The 21,471-nt window shown below is 52.6% G+C and overlaps 2 protein-coding genes across 2 annotated transcripts; one reads left to right on the forward strand and one right to left on the reverse strand.

Moving 5' to 3' along the window:
* Positions 1-251: 251 nt before the first annotated feature.
* Positions 252-11,422, forward strand: LOC128271160 (uncharacterized). The gene is made up of 7 exons (XM_053008600.1): positions 252-324; positions 6,175-6,297; positions 6,372-6,593; positions 6,668-7,156; positions 7,229-10,048; positions 10,104-10,238; positions 10,299-11,422. The coding sequence occupies exons 1-7, from the start codon at positions 252-254 to the stop codon at positions 11,420-11,422; spliced, it is 4,986 nt and encodes a 1,661-aa protein (XP_052864560.1).
* Positions 11,423-12,058: 636 nt separating this feature from the next.
* Positions 12,059-17,900, reverse strand: LOC128272864 (rhomboid-related protein 2). Its single transcript, XM_053010746.1, has 5 exons — positions 17,021-17,900; positions 12,831-12,902; positions 12,686-12,757; positions 12,444-12,620; positions 12,059-12,383 (listed from the first exon to the last, which is right to left on the reverse strand). Exons 1-5 carry the CDS (start codon positions 17,567-17,569, stop codon positions 12,060-12,062), a joined length of 1,194 nt encoding a protein of 397 aa, XP_052866706.1. The 5' UTR covers positions 17,570-17,900; the 3' UTR covers position 12,059.
* Positions 17,901-21,471: the final 3,571 nt, after the last annotated feature.

The raw sequence follows: 21,471 nt of genomic DNA on the forward strand, positions 1-21,471 counted from the left end.
GGTGCCGCCCATTCTGCCTGACCTGTTCGCGTGTGTCGCTGTTCTTCTGAAACCTCCTCCAGAAACCTTTATGGTGAACGGTGCCAGTGCTTCCCAGTGAGCCCGTGGTCTAGTTCTTGTGACTGCAGAGAGTCGGCTGCTTTTCGGCTGCCAGGTTTTAGTGCGCGATACGAGCGAAGGCAGCGAAGATAAAGACGATGGTGCCGAAGAGGGCGGCCTGCTGCCCGCAATGGGCAGCGCCGTTCCTTTGCATGTCGCTGCTGATGCTGCTGGCGATCGTGGCGCAGTGCCCGGTGGCGGACGGGTATCGTTTGCAGCGGAACCGTAAGTGCCCCATTCCAGGCAAGAATGTGCCATTTTCAGGGCGGCCACCACTTTATGACCCTTTCGATTGTCTTTTAACTGATTTTCTGTTCACTGTTCTTGTGGCCGGTTTTGTGCAGCGCACCATTTGTCGTTCAGTGGTCCGTTTTACGTGAGAATTTAAAATGCTTTCAAAACTTCTTTAAAATAACATATCTAAAAACTGCACAAAAGAAAGAAGAATGAACTCGTGATGAGCGTTGCCAAAACGTGTAAACTCAATTTACATAATGGCCACTAGGAGCCGCACCGTGCTAACAAGGCACGGTTATTGCCCACGGACCATTACTCTCGATTCTGGTTCTACCCGAAACTCGCACCTAATTATACTTGCAGACTTGCTTCAGGTTTGACCAACTAGATCATCAGTCCGTCTTGTGGATTACTTTGTAAGAATGGTCGCGGGGGTTTCCAAAATATTGTAGCGCGAGGAGCGCTGGAGCGTATCTATCGGCGAGGATCGAGCTTCATTTCGTGTGTTGGTGGCCACGATGGTGGGTGGATAATTATGTGGAAGCGGACGTTGTTCAAATTTTTACCATCTTCCATTGCTGACTTGACAGCCGCGTGGGGCTGCTTCGGTAGATGGTGCATTCTTTATCAGCAGACCCCTGTGGGGAGTGCTTTTTTATGCGGCCGACCATTAAGTGCTTAATTTGGCTTGCTTAACACCCGCAGGGTCGAAACGGCGAAATATGGTGCGCCAAGTTTCGCTTTTCGCCCACCGCGAAGATTCGCCTTCGAATGGCCGATTGCGGGAGAGTGTTGCCGGGAGGGTGCGGGTGTGCAGTGACTGGCAGAAAGCGACTGCGCGAGTTTACAATGCAACGGGTGTAATTATGGCCGGGTCCCGTTCTCGTTATCGAATGTGTGGGGCAAAAACGATCGCTTAAAGGAAATAAAAGGCTTGCCGATAATTGAATAACGAGCTTTTGGGAGCTTTCCTTTCCCACTGGCCAGCTTGTGGGCGGTCGGGCGTTGTTGGGGGTGAGAGACTTTCCGACCGGTCCGCCGGAGAAAATAATTAAAAGGAAAGGCCAGAACGTTTGCAGATCGTGCGATCCGTTCGACTTCATCGAACTTCACAAACGCCCGGGAAGGAAGCTTCGGCTTTATTTCGGCTTACAATGATATGATCCCAAACAAGTGGCATAAGGCTTCGTGCCGGAACCGGCGGCCCGTTACCGTTAGAACTATGTTAACAAGCAACGGCCCGGTGCGGCGCTCGAACCGATGGGGCGTAGCAGAAGCACCAGCCCGGGTTGTAGTTGGCGGGAACAAGTGGCACATGTGGCCCGTGGTGCCCTGCCCGAAAACCACTTTCACACGTACCGTTCCGGCCGCTAAAGCTACGCCACCAGCAAATAGGGCAAACCCCGTTGGTGCAAAGCAAAAACGACTAAAAATAATAAATAGTTGCTTCCCGCGTGTGGCAAAAACTAGATTAAACGATCGCGGCGATCGCGCAGGTCGCGCAAACGGGTTTGGGAGTTCAGCCATGGACGTCCAGCTGTGGCCCAGTCCTCATTTCTGCACCACACGGAACACGGAACCGGGGGTACGTCATGCGGGAGAAAAATGGTTTAAATTAATTGAATGCAGCGGCACCCGGACTCCGAAATGACTCTCCGGAGGGAGAATCGATTTCGGACGATGCGCACTTTGTATATGTTGCGCTTTGGCCTCCTGTGCGAAGTGGGTCAGCTTCGCACCACAATCTACCCCGAGCCCTGGGTTCGGACTGGAATGCGGGATCCCTCCCGGAGCAGGACAGCAGCAATTACTTACCTCGGGTTGTTTTTTTTTTGCCCCCGGAACCCGGCCCCAAGCCCGGTGGAATGCCGGAGTCTAGAAGGCAGAGAGCAAAAGTAAGTCTTAAATTACACCTTTCTCACCGGCGTCGGATCATGGCGCTTTATGGCGCGCGGCATTGACTGCGTTCTGTGTTTGATGGGCGTCCTCGAATCGAAAGAGAAGTTGGTCAGTGCCTCCCTGTGTGCGTGTGTGTTAGTGTGCTTTCGATTATGCAAACGTTCTTTCGCCGTTCGGCGCCACTCCCGCTGTCACGGCGTAAATGGCTTCTTTAAAACGAAAGACTTCAACGGCCGGTCAAGCGGGAAAACTCGGCTCGTCTCGACTTTGATGGGTGATGTGTTTATGGTGGCACCTTTTTCCTGCCAGCTTATGTAAGTGAGCTCGGACAGTGCGCGCAACGATCGGGTTTCCATTGTGTTGATGGATGTTGCGAAGATGATCTCACGCGCTGACATGATTTCTGGCCTGGCCTGTTGCACGTTTGATATGAATTATTCAATCGCTCGGCGCGCGTTGCGGCCACAAGTTTTCCGAACTCTCACCGCACAGCAGTAAAATAGGGACGCAGCAAAGAGCTTTGCACAGGTGCGGCTTGAATGGCAGTGGCAGAAAACAGAATGTGACCTGCATTTTAGCCCGATAGGGGCTGGAAAGTGGCTGGCGGCGGCTGGTGGCTGGTTCCGAATACTGGGACACCTTCGGGTGCACCACCGCCCGCACCACGCTTCGGGCGGACAGCCCACATCGAGCCGATCTAGCTCGATCGAGTGTGCGAATGCAAATTAGTTCCTCTCGCTCGTCAAGTACGTTTCCCGGACCCGCGACCAGCGGGCCTAATTTCGTTACGGCGCGTTTCGTTTTTCTTTCCGTCGCACCCTTTTGCATGAGACGGCCACCCGACCCGGCCTGTATGCCCTCGGGTGAGTACGCGGGGACCATCATCACCGACACCGACGGGGCCTCGCGCGAAAGAGCGCGTGAAATTATCGTGTGCTAAATATTATGCTTATGCTCGCGCGCCACGTCCGCCACACCCGCCGGTGACATCGCGGCACCCACCGATGGTGAACCCGCGCGTGGGGCAAAACTCTCGACCGACACCGACGGCTCGTTGGGTCATTATATATTCCGACGGCTGTGGAATGCTCGCCAGAGATGGGACCAGGCGGTCCGTTTATTTTCCCAACCAAATGCAGTTTGGACTCTCACACGCGCCATCCAAGAGGTACCGCGGGGCCTTAAATAAGGGGCAGTTTGCGACGATGGGCCCCCCTTGGGGCATACATTTGAGACGCAAATGCAGCAGGACGGAGCCACAGTGATGTAGGCGCTTCTGGCGCCCCCTTGGACACTTGTTTTAAGAAGATTCACGCCGAAGAGTCCGCTGCCCGAGAGTGTTTACTTTCAAATGCATGAGAAGAGGCCCTGGCCCTCTGGCCAGTTCGGGCTACAATTTAATGCCAGATGAGGTTGTAAGCGTTTAAGCGGAGGCTACACACAAATAAACACTTCTCGGAAGTAGCAGAACCACGCACAGCACGACAGTGGACTCGTTGAAATATTTATCAGCCTTGTACGGCACAAGGAGCGCCCTCAGGCGCGTGTTAGATCTTGATTCAATTAACAGCACTCGTCCCACGGATCGGTCGATAAAAAACATGTTTATGGCCGTGGCGTTATTAATATTCATTATTTGTTTTCACTAGCCAATGGCGATGACGGACTGTGCAAAAACGGTAGTCAGAAACGGCGAGAGAGAGAGCAAAATGAAGAGAAATGTTTGATGTGTCAGAATGTCAGAAACATCTCATTTTATGCTCGTCAATCGAAACGGTCCCAGCCCTGTGTTCCGAGGAACGATTTTTCATCTTTCTTGGCTCTGCCAACCGAAAGCAACGGTTGCCGAGGGACATCCATCAATTATACCGATCGACTTGCCATTCGTCTGTTTCTGAATAATCGGAAAGGCGGAGAAGGAATGACCGCAAAACCGCTTAAACACCCATCAAAACATATCCCACTGTTGCTGCTGCTGCTGCTGCTGGGGCGGAGGCTGGACCCACACACACACTGCGTGGCCACAACTTTGTGGCGTTAAAGAGGTCCGCGGTCCCGAGGAGGCCTATTTAGTCGGGGTCCGCCATTGCGAATTGATTTCGTGCCCTAATGACAGCCCGCGAAGGCGTTTTCGAGCCGGGGAAAGAGAGAGAATGGGCCCCCAGGTGGGTGGGACAGGACTCGGTGGAGGCCGAGAATGGGCCGTGAGGGGACCTTAAGCAAACAAACAACACACTTGCCACACACAGGAAAGTGAAGTGAAGCAGAAGGAGAAACTGATTTCAAGAGGCACGTCCCGAAGTGAAAGAATACGCCCCGGCGGGCGGTGGTGGGCCTGGCCGCTCCGCAATTTGTTTCAGACCCCGGCCCGTTGCGCCGTTCGGGTCTTGGCCGCGCAAAACTAGGACACCGCGCGCGATGAGTGGGCAAATTAGCGACGGTCTCTGTGCGCGGGTTCCCGGTTCGGTCTAGCAAGGAGTCATCATATGGAGTCGAAGCGTTCAGTTCGCTCTCTCGCTCGCTCTTTGGCGCTCGATCCCGGCTGTCAATGTCAGTGTCGACGAAAATATAGGTTAGGTGTGTGCCGCGCTACCTTCGCCACAGGGTTCGCCGCCTGCCGCCTGGCCATCTGGTTGCAAATCGTTGCGTGCGATCACCGCCGTCAATTAGACGTGGCAGAGGCGGTGTGAACGAAATCGGTTCCCCATCTCCAGCCCCCGGGGTCCGGTAGAACACTGGCTGCCCCCGCCGCGGTTCGATGAACCTGTTCCGCTGTGTGTGACGTAAAGCATCACCGGTTTCATGCGCGTACCGAGGCCCCCCCGTAAGGGGGGCCTTGATCGTGGACTACTTTCCTGGCCGTCTTGACCCCCATCGTCGCAGTGGCCGTGGCCGGGCACAAACCCGGTTCCCGAATGGGTCAATGCTTCGTGTGTTCGAGCGATTCGATACATTTCGGCCCGCCTTTCCCCACCGCTCCGCGCGGCCCGTTCTTCGGCCGTTGGAAAGCGGCTTCAAACTGTTTGATTACGTTTTAATGCATCAGCCGATCGGGTGCGGGCCACGATGAAAGAAAAGTAACTGGAAAAGCGTGCGAGAAACGATCGATAAACGATCGGAACACTCGGTCGGATCACGGGGCGAACCCAGGGAAAACTTTCTACCCGAATGCAGATCAAACGGATCGTTAAATAGATTTCGATTTTCTTGGAACGCGCATATTCTTCGGGGCGCACTAACGAAGAGCTGCTTTGAATATCAGCGCACGGCTTAAGCTCATCCCCGGAACGGTACGCCGGCGGCCGGCGTGACGGAGAATGAATTTGAATATTCGGTGCTGATATAATGGCGAAAAAATGTATAAGACCCATCCCGGGGATGGAGACGAAAAATGTGTCACCAAAGCCGCGCTGACGGCGAGATCTCGTCGGCAGCAAGTTTTTAACGAGGAACTTTGTCACCTTCTTGTGTTGAGCGTTTCGAAGCGAAGCTTTTTTTTCTTCCTCCATCGGCCACACTTCAAACCTGCGGATGTCAATAACCGGGCGACGGTCTAGCGGTTCGACATTTGATAGAACAGGTTTGGGACTCGCTGACGGCGGAAATACTGGGCCGGGGGAATTTATGGGCGTGTGTGTCGATGGCACTTAAAGGAACGTAAAATTAGCGAACGTGCTATAACGGGTTATTAACTGATTAGGTGGTTCGCGAAGGTTTTATCAATTGGCAGGGGCTATTATTTTCTATTTCACTTAGGCGTGCCCAATCTTTTTGTCTGTATCTTTTATGTATTATTTAAATGCTTTACTTTACTTATGATGTTGATGGAAAATGTTTAACAACCGGCTTGAAAGTAGAAATGTATCCGTCAACAACACTCTCCTATTCTTCAGTATAAGTGTTTGTAAACGAAAGAGATATTATTTGTTCACTTTTTAGAATCAAGTTGCTACTACAACGGAACACATTTTATGGAAAATTCGATTGTGCCGACTAAAGAACCCTGTCTAATGTGCAAATGTTCCGAAAAGACTCTGATCTGTGCGCTGAAAGTTTGCCCCGGTAGGTGCTGTGCGCATTGCATACTTGCAGGCGCTTTAGATCCAGGCGGCAGTTTAACGTTTGAATTTCCACAGAGCAACCGATTCCGCCACCGCGGGGATGCATTCTGGTGCACAAAAGTGGATCCTGCTGTCCATACTTGCAGTGCTCGAAGCTCAATCTGGCCGTGAAGAATCATGGCGATCGGAAGAAGATTCACTTTTTGGATTACTACGAAAAGGCTGCTCAGGAACGGTTGGAAAACCCGAACTCGTACCTTCGCCGTTCGGATGACGACGAAGTGGAGGACAATGGAGGTTCGTGAACGGTTGAAAAAAGTGATTGAACTTGGCCGTGGGCTCACAATAAATATATTTTATATATTCTGCAGCTTGTATCGTCAACGGTACGGTCTATAAATCGGGTTCGGCCATGGTCAGCTCGTCGCTCTGCTCGTATTGCTACTGCATCAATGGTCGGCAGAAGTGCGTCAAGCCAAAGTGTGCCCTTCCCAGCCAAAAGTGCGCGCCCGTGTTTATCGACTCGACGTGCTGTCCCATACGGTACGACTGCAGTGGAAAGAGCCCGGTGAAGAATAACGCTTTGGAGGCCTCGACCGCATCGCCCAATCACGTGCGAAGGATAAACAATAAACATTACCAACGGATGGCCGAACGGCGAGGTTACCGCAGCAACGGGTGCGCAGTCGGTGGACACACGTATCCTGATGGGGAGAAAATGAAGTCCGAGGACCCGTGCGAGGTGTGCTTCTGTATCCGCGGGCAGCGCAAGTGTACGCCGAAGAAGTGTGCGCCTCCGATAAAGGGCTGCACACCGCGAGTACCTCGCGGGGAATGCTGCGCCATTCGCTACGATTGCAGTAGGTTTTCCGAATTGTAGCCCTGAAGTTGTGCCTATGGCTAATGTGACTTTTTCGTCTCCTATTTTCTAGAACACGGTGAGCAGAAACCGTTCGCACGCAAAATGGAGGACGAAGAAGAACCTTTCGACTTTTTTTCGATCCTTTTCGGGCCCGATCCGGATGCACCGAAAGGGGAAGAAAAGAATGTAACGAGCACCAGCGAAGCACCAGTGACCGAACCGGCGCCCGTTAGTACGACGTCTGAGAAAAGTTTCCTCGATCTTTTGCGCGCAGGTCTCGATTTTATCGACGACGCCGGGGAAGATGATTTGCTACTGACAACGACCTCGACAGCCCAGCCCGCCCTGTCTACCTCAACAGAGTCCGCTCCGGAGCAGCAGACCGTGAAGGTGGAGATCATCCAGGAACCACAAGCGATCTACATCGAGAAACCGGATTTCAATTTCCCCGTTCGAAACGCTCCGACCGTCCCGGTGATGTTTAAGCCTTTGCCGAAGATACCGATCTTGCTGGTGCCGAATGAGCCGAGCTTCCAAAACTTGGAGTCCGACTCGCTGCTGAAAGAGCCTCCCAGAGATGTTTCGAACTCTCTTGCGGAGACGAAAAATATTCCCAGTGTTCCGATGGAAGAAAAACCGGAGCATTCATCTACATCTGGCCCAGTACCGACGACGACGGTGTCTTCGACGAGCAAGGCGACGTCTACTGCAGCTCCTACGACCACAAAACTGCCCATAACAAAGACGACACCAACCACAACTATGGAACCATTAAAGACTTCCCCTAGGACTACTAAAGAACCCACCACGACAGCTTCTACTTCGAAAGCAACGTCGACAACCTCACAACCTACCTCTAGCTCTTCGACGACCCCTGCCCCACCAAGTACATTGCCTCCGACGACCACTGCCAAAGTTATACCCTCCTCAACGACCACTGCTCAACCAATTACTTCGAAATCGACGTCGACTTTGCAACCTCGGACGTTACCTGTAACGTCTACTACTCAACCAGCTGCTGCATCCTCAACGACCACTACAGAAACAGTTACTGTGCCGCCAACAACTGAAAAACTGACGACACTTCCAAGCTCTACCGTTACAGCCAAACTAGAGTCGCTGAAGCAAACCGTCAGTACTGTAACGAAATCCACCGTAGCATCCTTGAAAACTGACGAGCTCTCAACGGTCAGCAACGTTCCGAGTACTACACAGCTTCCCAAAACAACTTCCCAAGTCAGCACTGCATCAACACTCGAGGCATCGTCGCCGAAGCCAGTACAAACAACATCCGCTGGAACGACAATACGAAAGACCGTAGCAGTGACCGAGAAAACTACGCCAATGACAACGAAAATAGTACCAACTACTGTACGCAGTGTCAGTTCCACTCCAGTGGACGTGGTATTGAAGATTGACCAGCTTGTCGATAAGCAGACGGTAGAAACGATCCTCAACTCATTGAATGTTAAGATTGAAAATGTCTCGGCAGTGACTGCCAGTGTGCCGGCCACTACGACGACCGTCACCATGAAACGACCCAACAATAAGTTTGTCGGATTCGCACCGGAGAAAATACCGACCACCGTGCTGTCGAAGTTGATAACCCGCACCACGGGCACCACGGGACCTGCGGAATCCACCACGATACCAAATGTGGTAACGTCTGCCGCAGCTATCAAGAATGACCTAGCGGTTACGTTCGAAACCGATAGCACGTCTACGGTAAAGGATTCAAGTGAACGAACCACAGATGAGCTTACGACCGCTACGCAGACTCCTACCGACAGCGAAGAATTGACCACACTCACGACGGCGAATCTGTCGGAGGAGTCTACCGTTCAAGATGAGGCAACCTATTCTACGACCGATTTTGAAAGCACGACCGATGCCTTTTCCGCTGAACCAAAGACGGAATCAATCGCGATCGATAAGAATGACACAACGACGCCACCGGAGACGGTTACGGCGTTACCCAGCAAACCCGTAGCACCCCCAGCTCGTCCATCGAACCCGCTGAAGGAGAACAATCTGCTTTCGGTGCTGCTGAGTGGACTGTCGAATATCTTCGACGCGACCAGGAACGAGTCTGGCAAGCAGTCGCAGAAGAATCGAACCGAGCACCGTCCCATCACCCCCAAACCGATCCCAATCAGTGGGTTCCACAAGGTGGGCAGTATCCCCTCTATCCTCGAGGCGGACGTCGGTATGGACTACGACGAGCCGACGTTGCCGCCAAGCTTGCCGAACCTGAAAATCATCCCCTTCCTGCCGGCGGACGCGGTGAAGAAGAACGATCCACAGAAACCGGCCAAGATCGTGGCGCCAACGTACACGTACTTCAAGAACCACCCGAACAACTACCCGATCGTAAATGAACCGTACGAACCGCCATCGGCGTACGCCATGAGCAACGAGCACGAGGTGCTGCATGCCGGGTTGGCGTACAAAACGGCCGCCAAGCCGATCGCGGAGTACGAGTATCCGTACGATCCCAGTAGCATCAACTACCCGGCACTGACCGAGAACTATGACGTCGATGCGAAGAATGGGTATTACAACACGAAAACCATTCGCGACAAGTTTGACACGGTGGACGAGACGGACTACGATTACGACACGGACACGATCCACAAGTACTCGGAGATACCGCAGAAACAGGACTTGTTCCAGAACGAGCTGAAGAAGTTTATCCCCACGAAGTACCAGGAACCGCAGGAAGGCTCGTACGTCCCGGTTTACGACAAGTACGGCGTGGGCTACCCGGAGAAAAACGTTTACTACACGAACCACAAGGAGCTGGCTTATGGTGGGGCGAAGGTAGACAACCTTCAGCCGAGTATCGACGAGACCGACATGAGCGGATTTTCACCGCCAACCAAAACGGAAGGTACGTTGCGGCTGCCTTAAGCCTTATTTGCAGATAACAATCGATACCATTTCAGGAGGATTTGTGCCGAAGGAACATATCAAGGAGGAGTACTACTATGAGGGCTACGTCACTACACCGTTCCCGATCGAGGCCGAAGAGCATAACGCGAAGTTACCATACAATGCAACTCCGACCAGTTCCTATGGAGGTGAGTGACGAGCGAGTGGCCCGGTGGACAAGCGAGAACTAGCATTTCCAATGATTTTAGCAACTCCAGTCAATCCGTTTATCGACGTGATCCGAACGGAACCGGCTCCTCCGCTGATGTCGCTGATCGAGGACAAGGAAAAGTTGCTTTCTACGCTGCAGACGCAGAACACCTCGCCTGACGGTGCGCTGGATGACCCCAGCGAGGGCACGGACGAGTTCGAGAAACAAATCATCTCCATCACAACCGACTCAAACTATCTGTCGTCTTCGGTGGCCGAAGAGAACGTCGCCACGACGGAGCGTACGACGCCCTCGAAACCGAACTTTACCGGCTTCGAACTGAACTTCCCGGTGTCGGTGCATCACTCGCTGGAACCCGTGTCACCGGCACCGGCGCAGCCCGCGACCAACGGAGGCACCGAGCAGGACCCCGAACCCAGCGGTATGTTTAGCCTCGAGAATATGCTAAACTACTTGCTCCGCGAGGAAGATCCGATCAACGAGAACAAGCTACGAAACATGAGCAGCGGAAGCGATCCGGTCCCCGCGCTGACTGACGGGATTCCACCGTTCAAGACGCTCCCGCAGCGACTGGCGGCCGTGTACGATCCGACCGCCGGGCTTGAGGCTTCCCTGGGCGACGTGAAGCCACCCTCGGACGAGGAACTCCACGATGGCACGGTGACGCTGAAGGTGGAGAGCGCCAAGAATGACACCAAAACGCTCTACCGGCCGTCGCTGCTGGATCTGCCGTTCCTTAACCCGGGTTTCCACACGAAACCGATCAACCAACCGGACGCGGATCCCCAGAACGAGCTCGATCGGTACGGTGGATACGGTGGCGGGGCAGAGCATCACAGCGATCGCTACCACCATCAGCAACTGATCGCCGACAGTGGTTCGCCGAGTCACCAGAGTCGGCCCCATCAGAGCGCGTACGTCGTCAACCCGGTCGACATTAACAAACTGAAGCAACACCACTCCGAGGGCACGGCGGAGATTACCATGAAATCGAAGGTCAAGGACACGGTCGGGATCCTGAAGCTGGCCGGGTGCAACATTTACGGGCGCATGTACCGCGTTGGGCGCATCATCTCGGAGCTGTCGGGCCCATGTCTGGAGTGCAAGTGTACCGAAGTGGGCGTCCACTGTACGCCGCTCGATTGCCGGCGGCGTCGATAGGCATCCCTCAATCTGACCCTCAGCGCGGCGGGTGTTCATTAATAAGGGTAATGCGAGATGGTGTGTATGTGCCAGTGGCTGAATGTGGGGAACCTGCGTGAATGGATCCGATGGAACGAACGAGGATCGAGCGAACGGGGTGTTACTGTGATTTTCGTGATATTAATCATTAGATTTAGGCGCCAACCCAACGTGGCGCACTGAGGGCTTAGAAATGACAACAAGTTTTACCCACACAACGGATAGTCACTAGGCGACGGGACGGCCCGTGACACGATTCTATTACTTCTTTGATCTGGCTCTAGGAAGACTTACCGTAGGAATTGGTTCGGGAATCATCGTGCGCATCATCGTAAGGGGCCCACATGGAAGCGCTATCCGATTTCGCGCCTGCCCGCCCCGACTTGGATAGCATTTCTGTAGGTTTCTTTCGTTACGTTAGGGGTTAGGGGAATTTAGCGCGGAGGTACTGGCACCCCCCGTGCACCTCAGATAAGCGGAATAAAGTAGGCATCCGTAGAGTAGGCGGTCAAGTAAAAATGGTGTCAAAACTTATTCATTTACTGTACAACGCTATAAATGGACTGGATTGGAACTGGCTTAACCTACTCTTTGACTATGGGCCCTCGGGCTCGGGCTAGAGGAGTTCCATCACATTGGTTCGGTCGAGATTGTACAGCACCGTCAACACTAGCCAGCCGGTGGCTAGTGCAATGGCCAGGTAACGTAGCGATCGGAAGACAGCGATCGTGCGGTCCGAATCGGGCGTCTCCTTCGGCCGGTAGATGGCGAACCCGATCAGCAGACCACAGATGGCGCCACTCACGTGCGCCGCCACGCCAATCCGTGGCTGGAGGTTTCCTTTGGTAAGGCAGTGTCGAATCGAGTACAGGACGTCGCTGACGCACAGCACCAGCACCGCAAGCAGCCGGTAGTACCGATACGAAAGGGCTCGGAAGTTCTGCGAAGCGAGGACCGTGAGAACATGGTGAAGCGGACCGGCGATCCCGCGAGTACTCACCATAGTGATATGTGGGATGTGGCTCATCAGCAGGCAATAAACACCGGCCGATGCACCGACCATCAGGGTCGGCTCGAACACGGAAGCACCGAATCCACCGGCCAGCACACCGGCAAAGTACACCAGAAGCACCGGCCCGTGGCCCTGTTCCGTTTCCAGCGGGAACGCCACCAGGAGCTGAAGGAGGTTCAAGAAAAGGGGGTTCATTTAACTGTCGCGCGTGTCCTAGTCTGATCTCCTACCTGTATGATAATGTTGAGCACCAAATGGACACTGCCGGCATGCAGGAATGTGTACGTCACGAAGCGCCAGATCTGCCGAGGATTGGGAGTGGTAAACATCGTTTCAACACGCCGGAGGAAGGTCGCTTCGTTCGGGGATACTCACCTCGTACTGTTTGAGCGGCGAGAAGATCAGCGTGCGATAGATGGCGTCATTCTTGAAGGTGAAGACGATAATCTGAGGGCGCGAGAGAGTGAATTGATATATTGGCGCGCTACGGTCCTTGATACGGTTAATGGGTTAAATGCTTTCTGTTTACGGAAGCGTTACCCGAACGCGCGGTAAGTGATGACGTGCGAGAAACGATATTAATATGGCAGCCGAGTTGGCCTTCTCGAGAATCTACAGTTTTTCCTTTTATGTTCTTCTTCCATTCTAAGAGCGATTGAGGTATGACCCAACGCATTACCGTTTAAACGCCATTAAACCAAGGCCAGGTCTTTTCAACTATTTCTCACAACGTTTAACGACGAGAATGTTTCGAACGCTTCTCTGTGGCATCAACTAGTTCGTCTCATCGCGAGATTCGACCCATAAACCCGGAAACTGGTCCGCCCATCGATAGGCGCGGGTCGTAAATTTCATCGACGTAAATTAAATAAAAATATCACGATTCTCGTAAATCTTAAAGAGATGTTTAAAGGACTTCAATCCCCGTGTGGTAGCCATACCCACACACACCGCATTCGGGGTTTTCTTCCGGACATGAGCGCGTGGCAGTGAAGTGCCGTGTGGTTGATTTACGACCTGTTGTTGTTGTTGGAAAAACGCGGAAAACTCGGCTCGGCGGGTGCGCCCATCTGATCCGGGCCCATCGGTATCAGGTTTCCCAAATCACCGGTCAAACGTATCCCCCGGCCGACCGAGTGACGGATTGTCCGTCGAATGGGTCCCATTTATTTGGATTGTGTTTTACGAGGTTTCCGCAGTTGGCTGTAAACTATTTTCATCGCCTCGCCGTGGCGAGAAGCGGGTGCGTCCATCATGTGGCAGAATGGACCGAGCGAGGGCCAGCGATTAACCATAACTTGGTTCTAAACGAAATGCGTCCGCCACGGTCTCGGACCTGTAAATTGACACCGATTCGCCATAGAACCACCGCATCGGTGACCGGACCGGTGACTACCGGAACGTCCAATTGTGTCCAACCCGAGGGGGCACAGAGCGGGGAACACCGGCGACAAATCATTCGATATTTAGTCATCGTTAATCGGCCTCCAACCGAGGTCCGGTGCATCCGGTGACGCAAGTTTGGCTTACTTTCAACCTCCCGGCGAAGGAGCGGCCGAGTGGCGAGTGCATACGGGTACTGATTCCGTGCAGTTTGATGGCTTTCTTCCCGCTTGTCGCGGTGAAGCCATACGTCGGTCAGGGTTGCCGGTAGGGAACCGTTGTTCTACTGACACAATGTCCGAAGGCCAAATCCGTACTTAAATCTGTTCCTTCTTCCTCGATCCGGTGCATTCCGTGACACAGTTCTACCCGTGGCGGCAGCACTCGGTTGCACGTCGAGCGAGTCGAATTCTTTTGGTAAACAAGTTGGTTCGCTGCGAATCGGGGCCTACCGTGGTTCCGTGGAGTCCATAGAGTCCATTTGACAGATCAAGTGATTGTCTCTGTGAAGCGGTGTCCACTGGGCAGCCGATCAATCGAAACGATTCATTTACCAAATCGGCCGTAACATTCCGGGGACCGTGAGTGCCTTTGGCGCACACTACTGACCCACACAATGTCACACAATCGATAGACCTGTGGGCCCGCCACGAGGAGCGGGCTGTGCCAATATTGGATTTAGTGCCGAGGTTTGACGCCGTTGCCTGCACCTTTGTTTACATTCCCCGTTGCACCGCGAGTGCAGCTGCTCTGCGCTACCTAGTGGCCACCTAACCTTTGTCACCGGCAGCGGTCCGTTTCGGGCGCTAGTAATTGACAACATACTCACTCTGGGCGCACATAATGTAGTAGCATAGTTGAGGTTGAAGTTGCCAGCTGTCAACCCGGGCCCGGCTACCGCATTGCGCACCAATCGAAGAGATCGCACACGCTTCAGGGTCGTCGGCAAGATTTCCCTTACAAGGAAACTGACTCCAAGAGACTCCACACGGCACGTGACACTGTGTTTCGCGCGCCAGTCTCATCAATCACCCAAGGGGGTCCAGCTGGGGCCACGGAATGTTGCATTCTTTGCCCGAAAGCAGCCCGACCCTGCTGCTGCTGCTGCGGTGGGAGATTATGCTCCAAAAGGGGGCTCTACCCAGTGCCTGGCCCGTCCCGTCGCTTATGGTTCAATCAAGCCTTAAGCTTGCATTTTATTGCAATTTTATTCAATCATTGTCTTTGTCAGTGCCAACCGTCCATAATTACTGTTGTCGAGGTGTGTGTGGGTCAATGATAAGATGGTCGGGCCGGGCAAGAAGTCGAAGGGCGCATCGAATCGGATCAAAGGTTCAGTCCGAAGGGTGGATGCTCGATACTCGATAGGGGATGTTCCGTTTCGAAGTTCAATGGCGAATGACGTTTTGAAGGGGAACCTTAAGGCGACGAGACACTAACCGTCAGATGAAGGCCCCTTTCAGTGGGCATTTACCCTCGAGCGTAGCAGTTCTTTAAGAGCCTTGGGATGGAACAGTAAATTTAGAACCTATTTACCCTCAAACAATGTTTTGCCACAAAATAGAAACCTTCGAGGCATGTCTAACTTAATATGTTGACAAGGCTGCGTTCAAATATTTAGATCAAACCATCACCGAGGTACCCTCGTCTCAAGTGACTTTTAACAGTCACGGCCCCGCCAGGTTTCCGGTGACTAATACCGGGTCTGCTAATAAAAAGCATCGGTAACAAAGATTATTGTGCGCTGCTCCAAATCGGAACGCGCCGGTCTGACAATCGACCGGGGACACTCTTGCTCTTCGGTAATCTTCGATGCAATTCGTTCTGCATCACTGCAAGCACTGTGCAGCGAGCGCACAACAAAGCGCAGCAAATTAAATCGCAAATAATTACATCGTAACGGACAAAGAACATAAAGAACCGCATTCAAGGGTGCGCTCTTGTTTACGACCGTTTGGCGCCTCTTGTTGTTGGATTATGTCAGCAAATCTTCGTCCGATCGGCATAAAATGGATGCTAATTCCGGCTTAGGACGTAATCATGTCACCCTCTTGTTTGTTTGGGGGCCCTCCGTAGACACATCATCTTACGCTATGATTAAGCACAAGTTTTCAGCTGTTCCGATGGGCTATTTATCTTTCTTTGCGTTCGGTCTGGTCGGCCAGATACATCCTTCAACCGGCCTCCGTATTCTTGTTATCGACGAGTGTGAAAATTTGGTGCCAACAAGTCTATTGGAAGGGTTCACCGTGCCCTAGCGAGCGCGCCAAAACTGGGGAAGACAAATCGTGGGCTTAGGCCTGGAACGTGAAAATAGGCATCCCAGCATCCCACCCCGACACACAGACACACATGCCACACCCTGTACCCCGAACCTGACGCCATCAGGAGGCTCTGGTGTGCCTTACAGGACGGAATAAATTTTTGACATCGATTTTTCCGACACCGCTTGGCGCGTCCCCCGGCAACGATGCGGAAAACCGTGTCCTTTTTGGGCCCGCCGTTTCTGGGTTAATGGTTCGCTATCTCAGCCTCTCTCTCCTACGGGAGAGCCACCGGGAGGCGAGCGCTAGAAAGTGCAAGTGAAGTCGTTTGACCACGAGCTACGCAGAGGAACGCAGGCTTCGGGAGAGGCTGGAAGAAAATCGATTCTCTGCTCGGTCGCGCGCCACAATCGGGATGAGCGTTGGCAGAGTGTGTGATGAGTAGGGAACGAGAAATGTACGAAGTACGGCGGACGATTGATGGAGTTCGTCTTTAAGACTTGAGGAAAGTTAAGGACAATGAAGGGGAGAAGTTGAATGCCCACGGGAATGCCACTTGTCTCAATTGTCTGAAGGAACTAGAAGGTGTTTTGACATTTGTAGTTAATGTTAAGAGAGTGTCACTTTGCTCAAATCACTAGAAACGTCGAAGAAGTCGAAAGGTTCAAAGTTAGGTTATTTTTTTTAAATTTTGTCCCACTTCAAAATCTGTCAAATCATCAGCCTTCGGGCACTCGTTGGCCCGGAACGTGTCAATTTCGCGCCAATAAACAAATCTATCACTCGCAAGGAGGAATTCAAACCGCCCGGAGCCAAACAATCGGACCGTCGGAATCGAAATCGGATGCCGGTGCGAATTGGATTCGCCAAACCCCAAATCCCAATCAAAACAAAAAAAAACCAATCCAGCCAACATACCTGCAGGGCGCTGACAATCAGCAGACTCCACGGGGCGGCCCAAGGACAGCACTGACACAACTGGAGCAGCTTGGCGGCCGTCGGCACGCGACTCTTCGGTTTCCGCTTCCGTCGGTTCACCTTTCGCAGCTTGTCACAGACCAGTTTGGCGTCGGGTTGCGCGTCCTCGGTGTTACTGCTCCTGCTCGACGTGGTTCCGGTGCCGGAGCTGCCTGTTGAGCTGTCCGTTGACTCTGCGCCGGGTGTGAGCTCACCGGCGCCGGCTTTATCACACTTCTTCGGCTGCCCGCCGCCTCGTTCCAGGTCGATGGAGAAGACGCGGTCCGCAGTTTTTGCAAGCAATCGTTCGCACTCCAGACCGGACTGGCCGTCGCCGCCGTCTTCGGTGGCGGAGGCCAGCAGGAACGGTTCCCGTTCCGATTCCGGCTGTCGACACTTGTCATTTTCGATCCACGCCCGCTGACAGGTGGCGGTCTTGTCGGTCGGCCCCGGACCCCGGGGCGCCGGAACCACCTTTGCCGGGTTTCTTGAATCCGTCACTGGATTCATGTTTTTTTGGAGGATTTTTTGGTACGTTCTGTCTTCGCCTGAGGCCCGACGGACTATTAACCGCGGTGTTTGGGTTCTTTCCCGGGCATGATATTAATGCTAATTTGGGGCACGATTTGGCTATCAAACCGAACCTTATCAAGGTTGATACTGAGCCTTGGGCGCCGAGCGGAATTGTGCTAATATCGCGATGAAAGCTGTCAAGGGCGATGCGTCATCGGCAAATCCCCTTCGGTTTGAGGCACCCCTTCGGTGATGGCCAGCGGAAGAAGAATATGGCACCGATGGAACTGATGCTCGCTTATGATGCTAAGGGCTAACACCACTTGACTCGCCCATCAATCCCACTCGAAAGTAAGTCTGCCACACAAAATGCTGCCGAACGAAATGTTTATGTTTTGAGCGCATGTCCCCGTTGTCACAGCGCTCGGTGGTCGTTCAGTGACCTTTCGGCGGGCATCCTCTGATGCCCTCGGTAAGTTCGGGTAGAGCAAAAACACTTCAAACGTACGAACCGCGAACACCGTCGAAATCGCACAGGTTCTCGGTGGTCACTGATTTGTGTCACTTGCGAGTCCGTCCGAGGTGGTATTACTGTTTCGCTCGGTTGCCTTTAATCGGGCGATAAGTCCTATCGGAGCAGAGGGACGACTGCATCAGCGTATTGGCACTCTCACGTTTGGTTTCTGTGTCAAATTGACGTCTTTTTTTGTGTGACGCAGAGGTTCCTGTAAAATGATAAGCGCAATCGACGGAGATTAGCTCAGATTTGCAAACGCCAGCGATTTGCAATGTTAAGTTCAAGTATGAATGGTTCTTTGTACATCTTACTCCTAAACCCCTCGTATAGGTAGCCGAAGATACGATCACTTATTGCGATGACGAAAAAGGTTTCTGAACGAAAGACTAATTTGTAAAAGTCAGTATAATTAATATGGCCCTTGGCCCTTCTGCTTTATTTTTAAAACATTCCACGCAATGTTTACCTAAGCGGTACTAATGACAAAAAGCAGTTCTCGGTTCGAGCATTAGGCAGCCTCTGGCAGCCAGTTGGCTGGATCGCTTTAAGAAAATAATCAATTACGGTCAACTGTTTCGTGTGTCGATCGAGCCGAAACAGATGTGTCCCCCGCGACCGAGTCAACCCGGGAACGCCGTAAACGGCCCGATATTTACGGACACCTCCAGGGTCCAGGGCCATTAGTCGCTCCCCGGGCCGGGCGTCTTATTGGCCCTACTGTCAACCGGGCGAAAGTAAAAATGGACTTAACGTGAGGAAAAATGGGGACTCTGACTCTTCGACAGCCATCGTCCAACCAGGCGCCGTGCTCCCAGAAGTCAGCCCTCAATCATTGCGCTCTCCAAACGGATGGATTATTTATAGAACCTTCATTACTGTCCCTAAACAAGACGGACGACTGGGACGACGCGTTCAGCGAGGTTTTTTCCTCTCAAAGGGAGGGCCCCTGGAAAATCTTGTGACACTCAGATGATGTCGGAGCTGCAGATTGACAGTTGAGCTAGATAGCTGTGGTTTTTCGGCGTGCGCTGGTACGGCTCTGTGACCGCAAATTTCGTAACTACGGTCTCAGGGCCCGGATGGGGCACCGTTTGCGGTTTGACGACGGAGGCGACCTCACTGACGCACCTGTCTAGCGGGACGCACTGTTTTCGAGATGAATTTATTTCTGCTCCCCTTCGCGCGACTAATGAAGAAGAAACCTTACGCCCTGCGCCGCCCCATGTGTCGTAAATAATGCTCTGCTTAGCATAGTGCGCCCTCACAGACACAGGGAATGCCCGATGGGAGATGATCGTTTAGGGATGCGATCGCCACAGGAAATGGTCAATCGCTTACTGCAAACGTTTAAAATTTGGTTACAAGATTCCGCATGCATGTAGCCTCGAAAGGGTTTCCCATGCCTCGCCGTTGAGTCACCATTTTTGGGATACACTCATTAAGGAGGTGTCAAGAAAAGACATTCATATGAGCCAGCGAGCCTTGATGTTGGACCGAACGTATTATAATAATTGTTGCGTGTGAGGAACGTTTTTCTTTTTGTCATTGTGTGCCCGTAACATTTGCCATTCAATGTTGCGGCCGATAATTATTGGCAGTTTAGCGAACAGTTTGTCATTGAGGCAACACTCGTTACCCCGTGCGGTGGGAGATATTTTGCCCAACGAAACCAGCAAAAAACAAACGCCCAAATTGCTGCTGGCAAATTTCGATTTTGTCACGAACCACGAACGAAGATTGGGTCACGAAACAAAACCCAAAACTTGGCGTTGCAAAATAATCTCAACAGCTGACCTTGTCACTGCGCCGAAAGATCTGTTTCTCGCGCGAACAGAAAGCCGAATGGTAATGAAAAATGGAAATCATTTCGGTTGATTGGTTACCTCGCGGAGTATACAGTTGCAGCGAGTGCCGTCTCAAAACATGATAAGACGAAATACAAATATTAAAGGCGGCTCCTCGCGAAGATAGAGCCAAGCGTGTGCCGATTCCGGCCACTATCAATCGCGTGCAATTTATGTAACGTGGTCGTCGATGAGCGGCTCTGTTTCATCTGCCGATAATGCTGGATGGTAGCAAAATTAATCTGGTTTTGCGTAGTTTTTTTCCCAAACTAATGCTTTTGGTGGCACCATCGAAACTTCGATGGTCCTCTGTTCTGGTCCTTATGGCGCCGAAAAAAAACGGAGCCAACCACGTGCTAGTTCCGCATATGTTTCCACCGCTGGGCAGTTTGTTTGTGTTTTAAAGTGTAATCCTATTAAACTGCCTAGCGACAGTTTACGAAGCTGTGTTCCACCACCGGCACCGAAACAGACCCCCGTCCCAAAGGAGGTGTTTGCCGTTTGCACAATGGAATTCTAAATAAACTTGTCGATCGGAGGAGATAATATGAGTGTTTTTTGTCCTGCACCGCCGGCTGTTTCTATTTTGGTTTCGCACATTCGATCGAATCGAATCACGTTCAATCGCCACGCCACACCACGGACTCTATCACGAACGGACGCACACTGGACGTCTTTGATGGGGGTTTTTTTTAGGGTTTTCCTTCGTCCTAATTTGCTACTAGAAAACATCGTTTGCCAATGTTTGCCAGACCAGACCAGACACCACTGGGAGTTCAAACCACGCACGGGATTTCGCTGCTTTTCATACGCTTTTGGCCATGGCAACTTCGAGGGCCTCGATCTACACGATCCACGAATCGATCACCGATCGGCCAAGCCCATGTAGCGATCGTGTGTGCACTTTTCGCTAACCTTTCGTCTCTGTGGCAACCAAACAAACACCTTTTTCGTGTGTAAATTTCTTCGCCTACTGCGTTACCGTCGTCACAATCGCGAAATCACAACAACTTTGTCGCGCCGGTCGGAAATGGAAATTGCCGGTGGCGCACTAAGACGTCCGCGGGACACTAGTGGTCCGCACTAGAACAGCGACCGGCGTAGACTAACACGATCCGCACCGCTCGTGGTGTAAATCTGTGCCGTTCCATCGATCGGCCTTCCGTTTTGTAGCGCGCGCGGAGCCGGCGTGGTGATACAAACAACGCGCGCGGCGCGTCGTCGGTGTCTGTTGCAGGCGATTAGTCGCGGGCAACGGAAAGGTGGTCGCGCTGAAGAAGGACAACAACAGGGGGCGGGCGTTATTGGTTTGTTTTCCGTTTTTTCGAAACGACAAAACCATCTCCAACTGGGCATTGGGTCGCCTGGAAAATCAATCAAAGCGGCGTCCGCGTGGTCGTCTAAAGCGCGTCGAGTAATTTGTTGCACGACACCGGCCCCGGAGCCGGTTTTCCCACGAGCGAACCGCGTTGACAACGGCGTGGCGCGAACATTTCCGCGTGCGGCGCAAAGAATGGCTGCATTTTTCGAAGACGCAC

This window comes from Anopheles cruzii, chromosome 3, assembly GCF_943734635.1.
Source record: "Anopheles cruzii chromosome 3, idAnoCruzAS_RS32_06, whole genome shotgun sequence".
Taxonomy (NCBI): domain Eukaryota; kingdom Metazoa; phylum Arthropoda; class Insecta; order Diptera; family Culicidae; genus Anopheles; species Anopheles cruzii.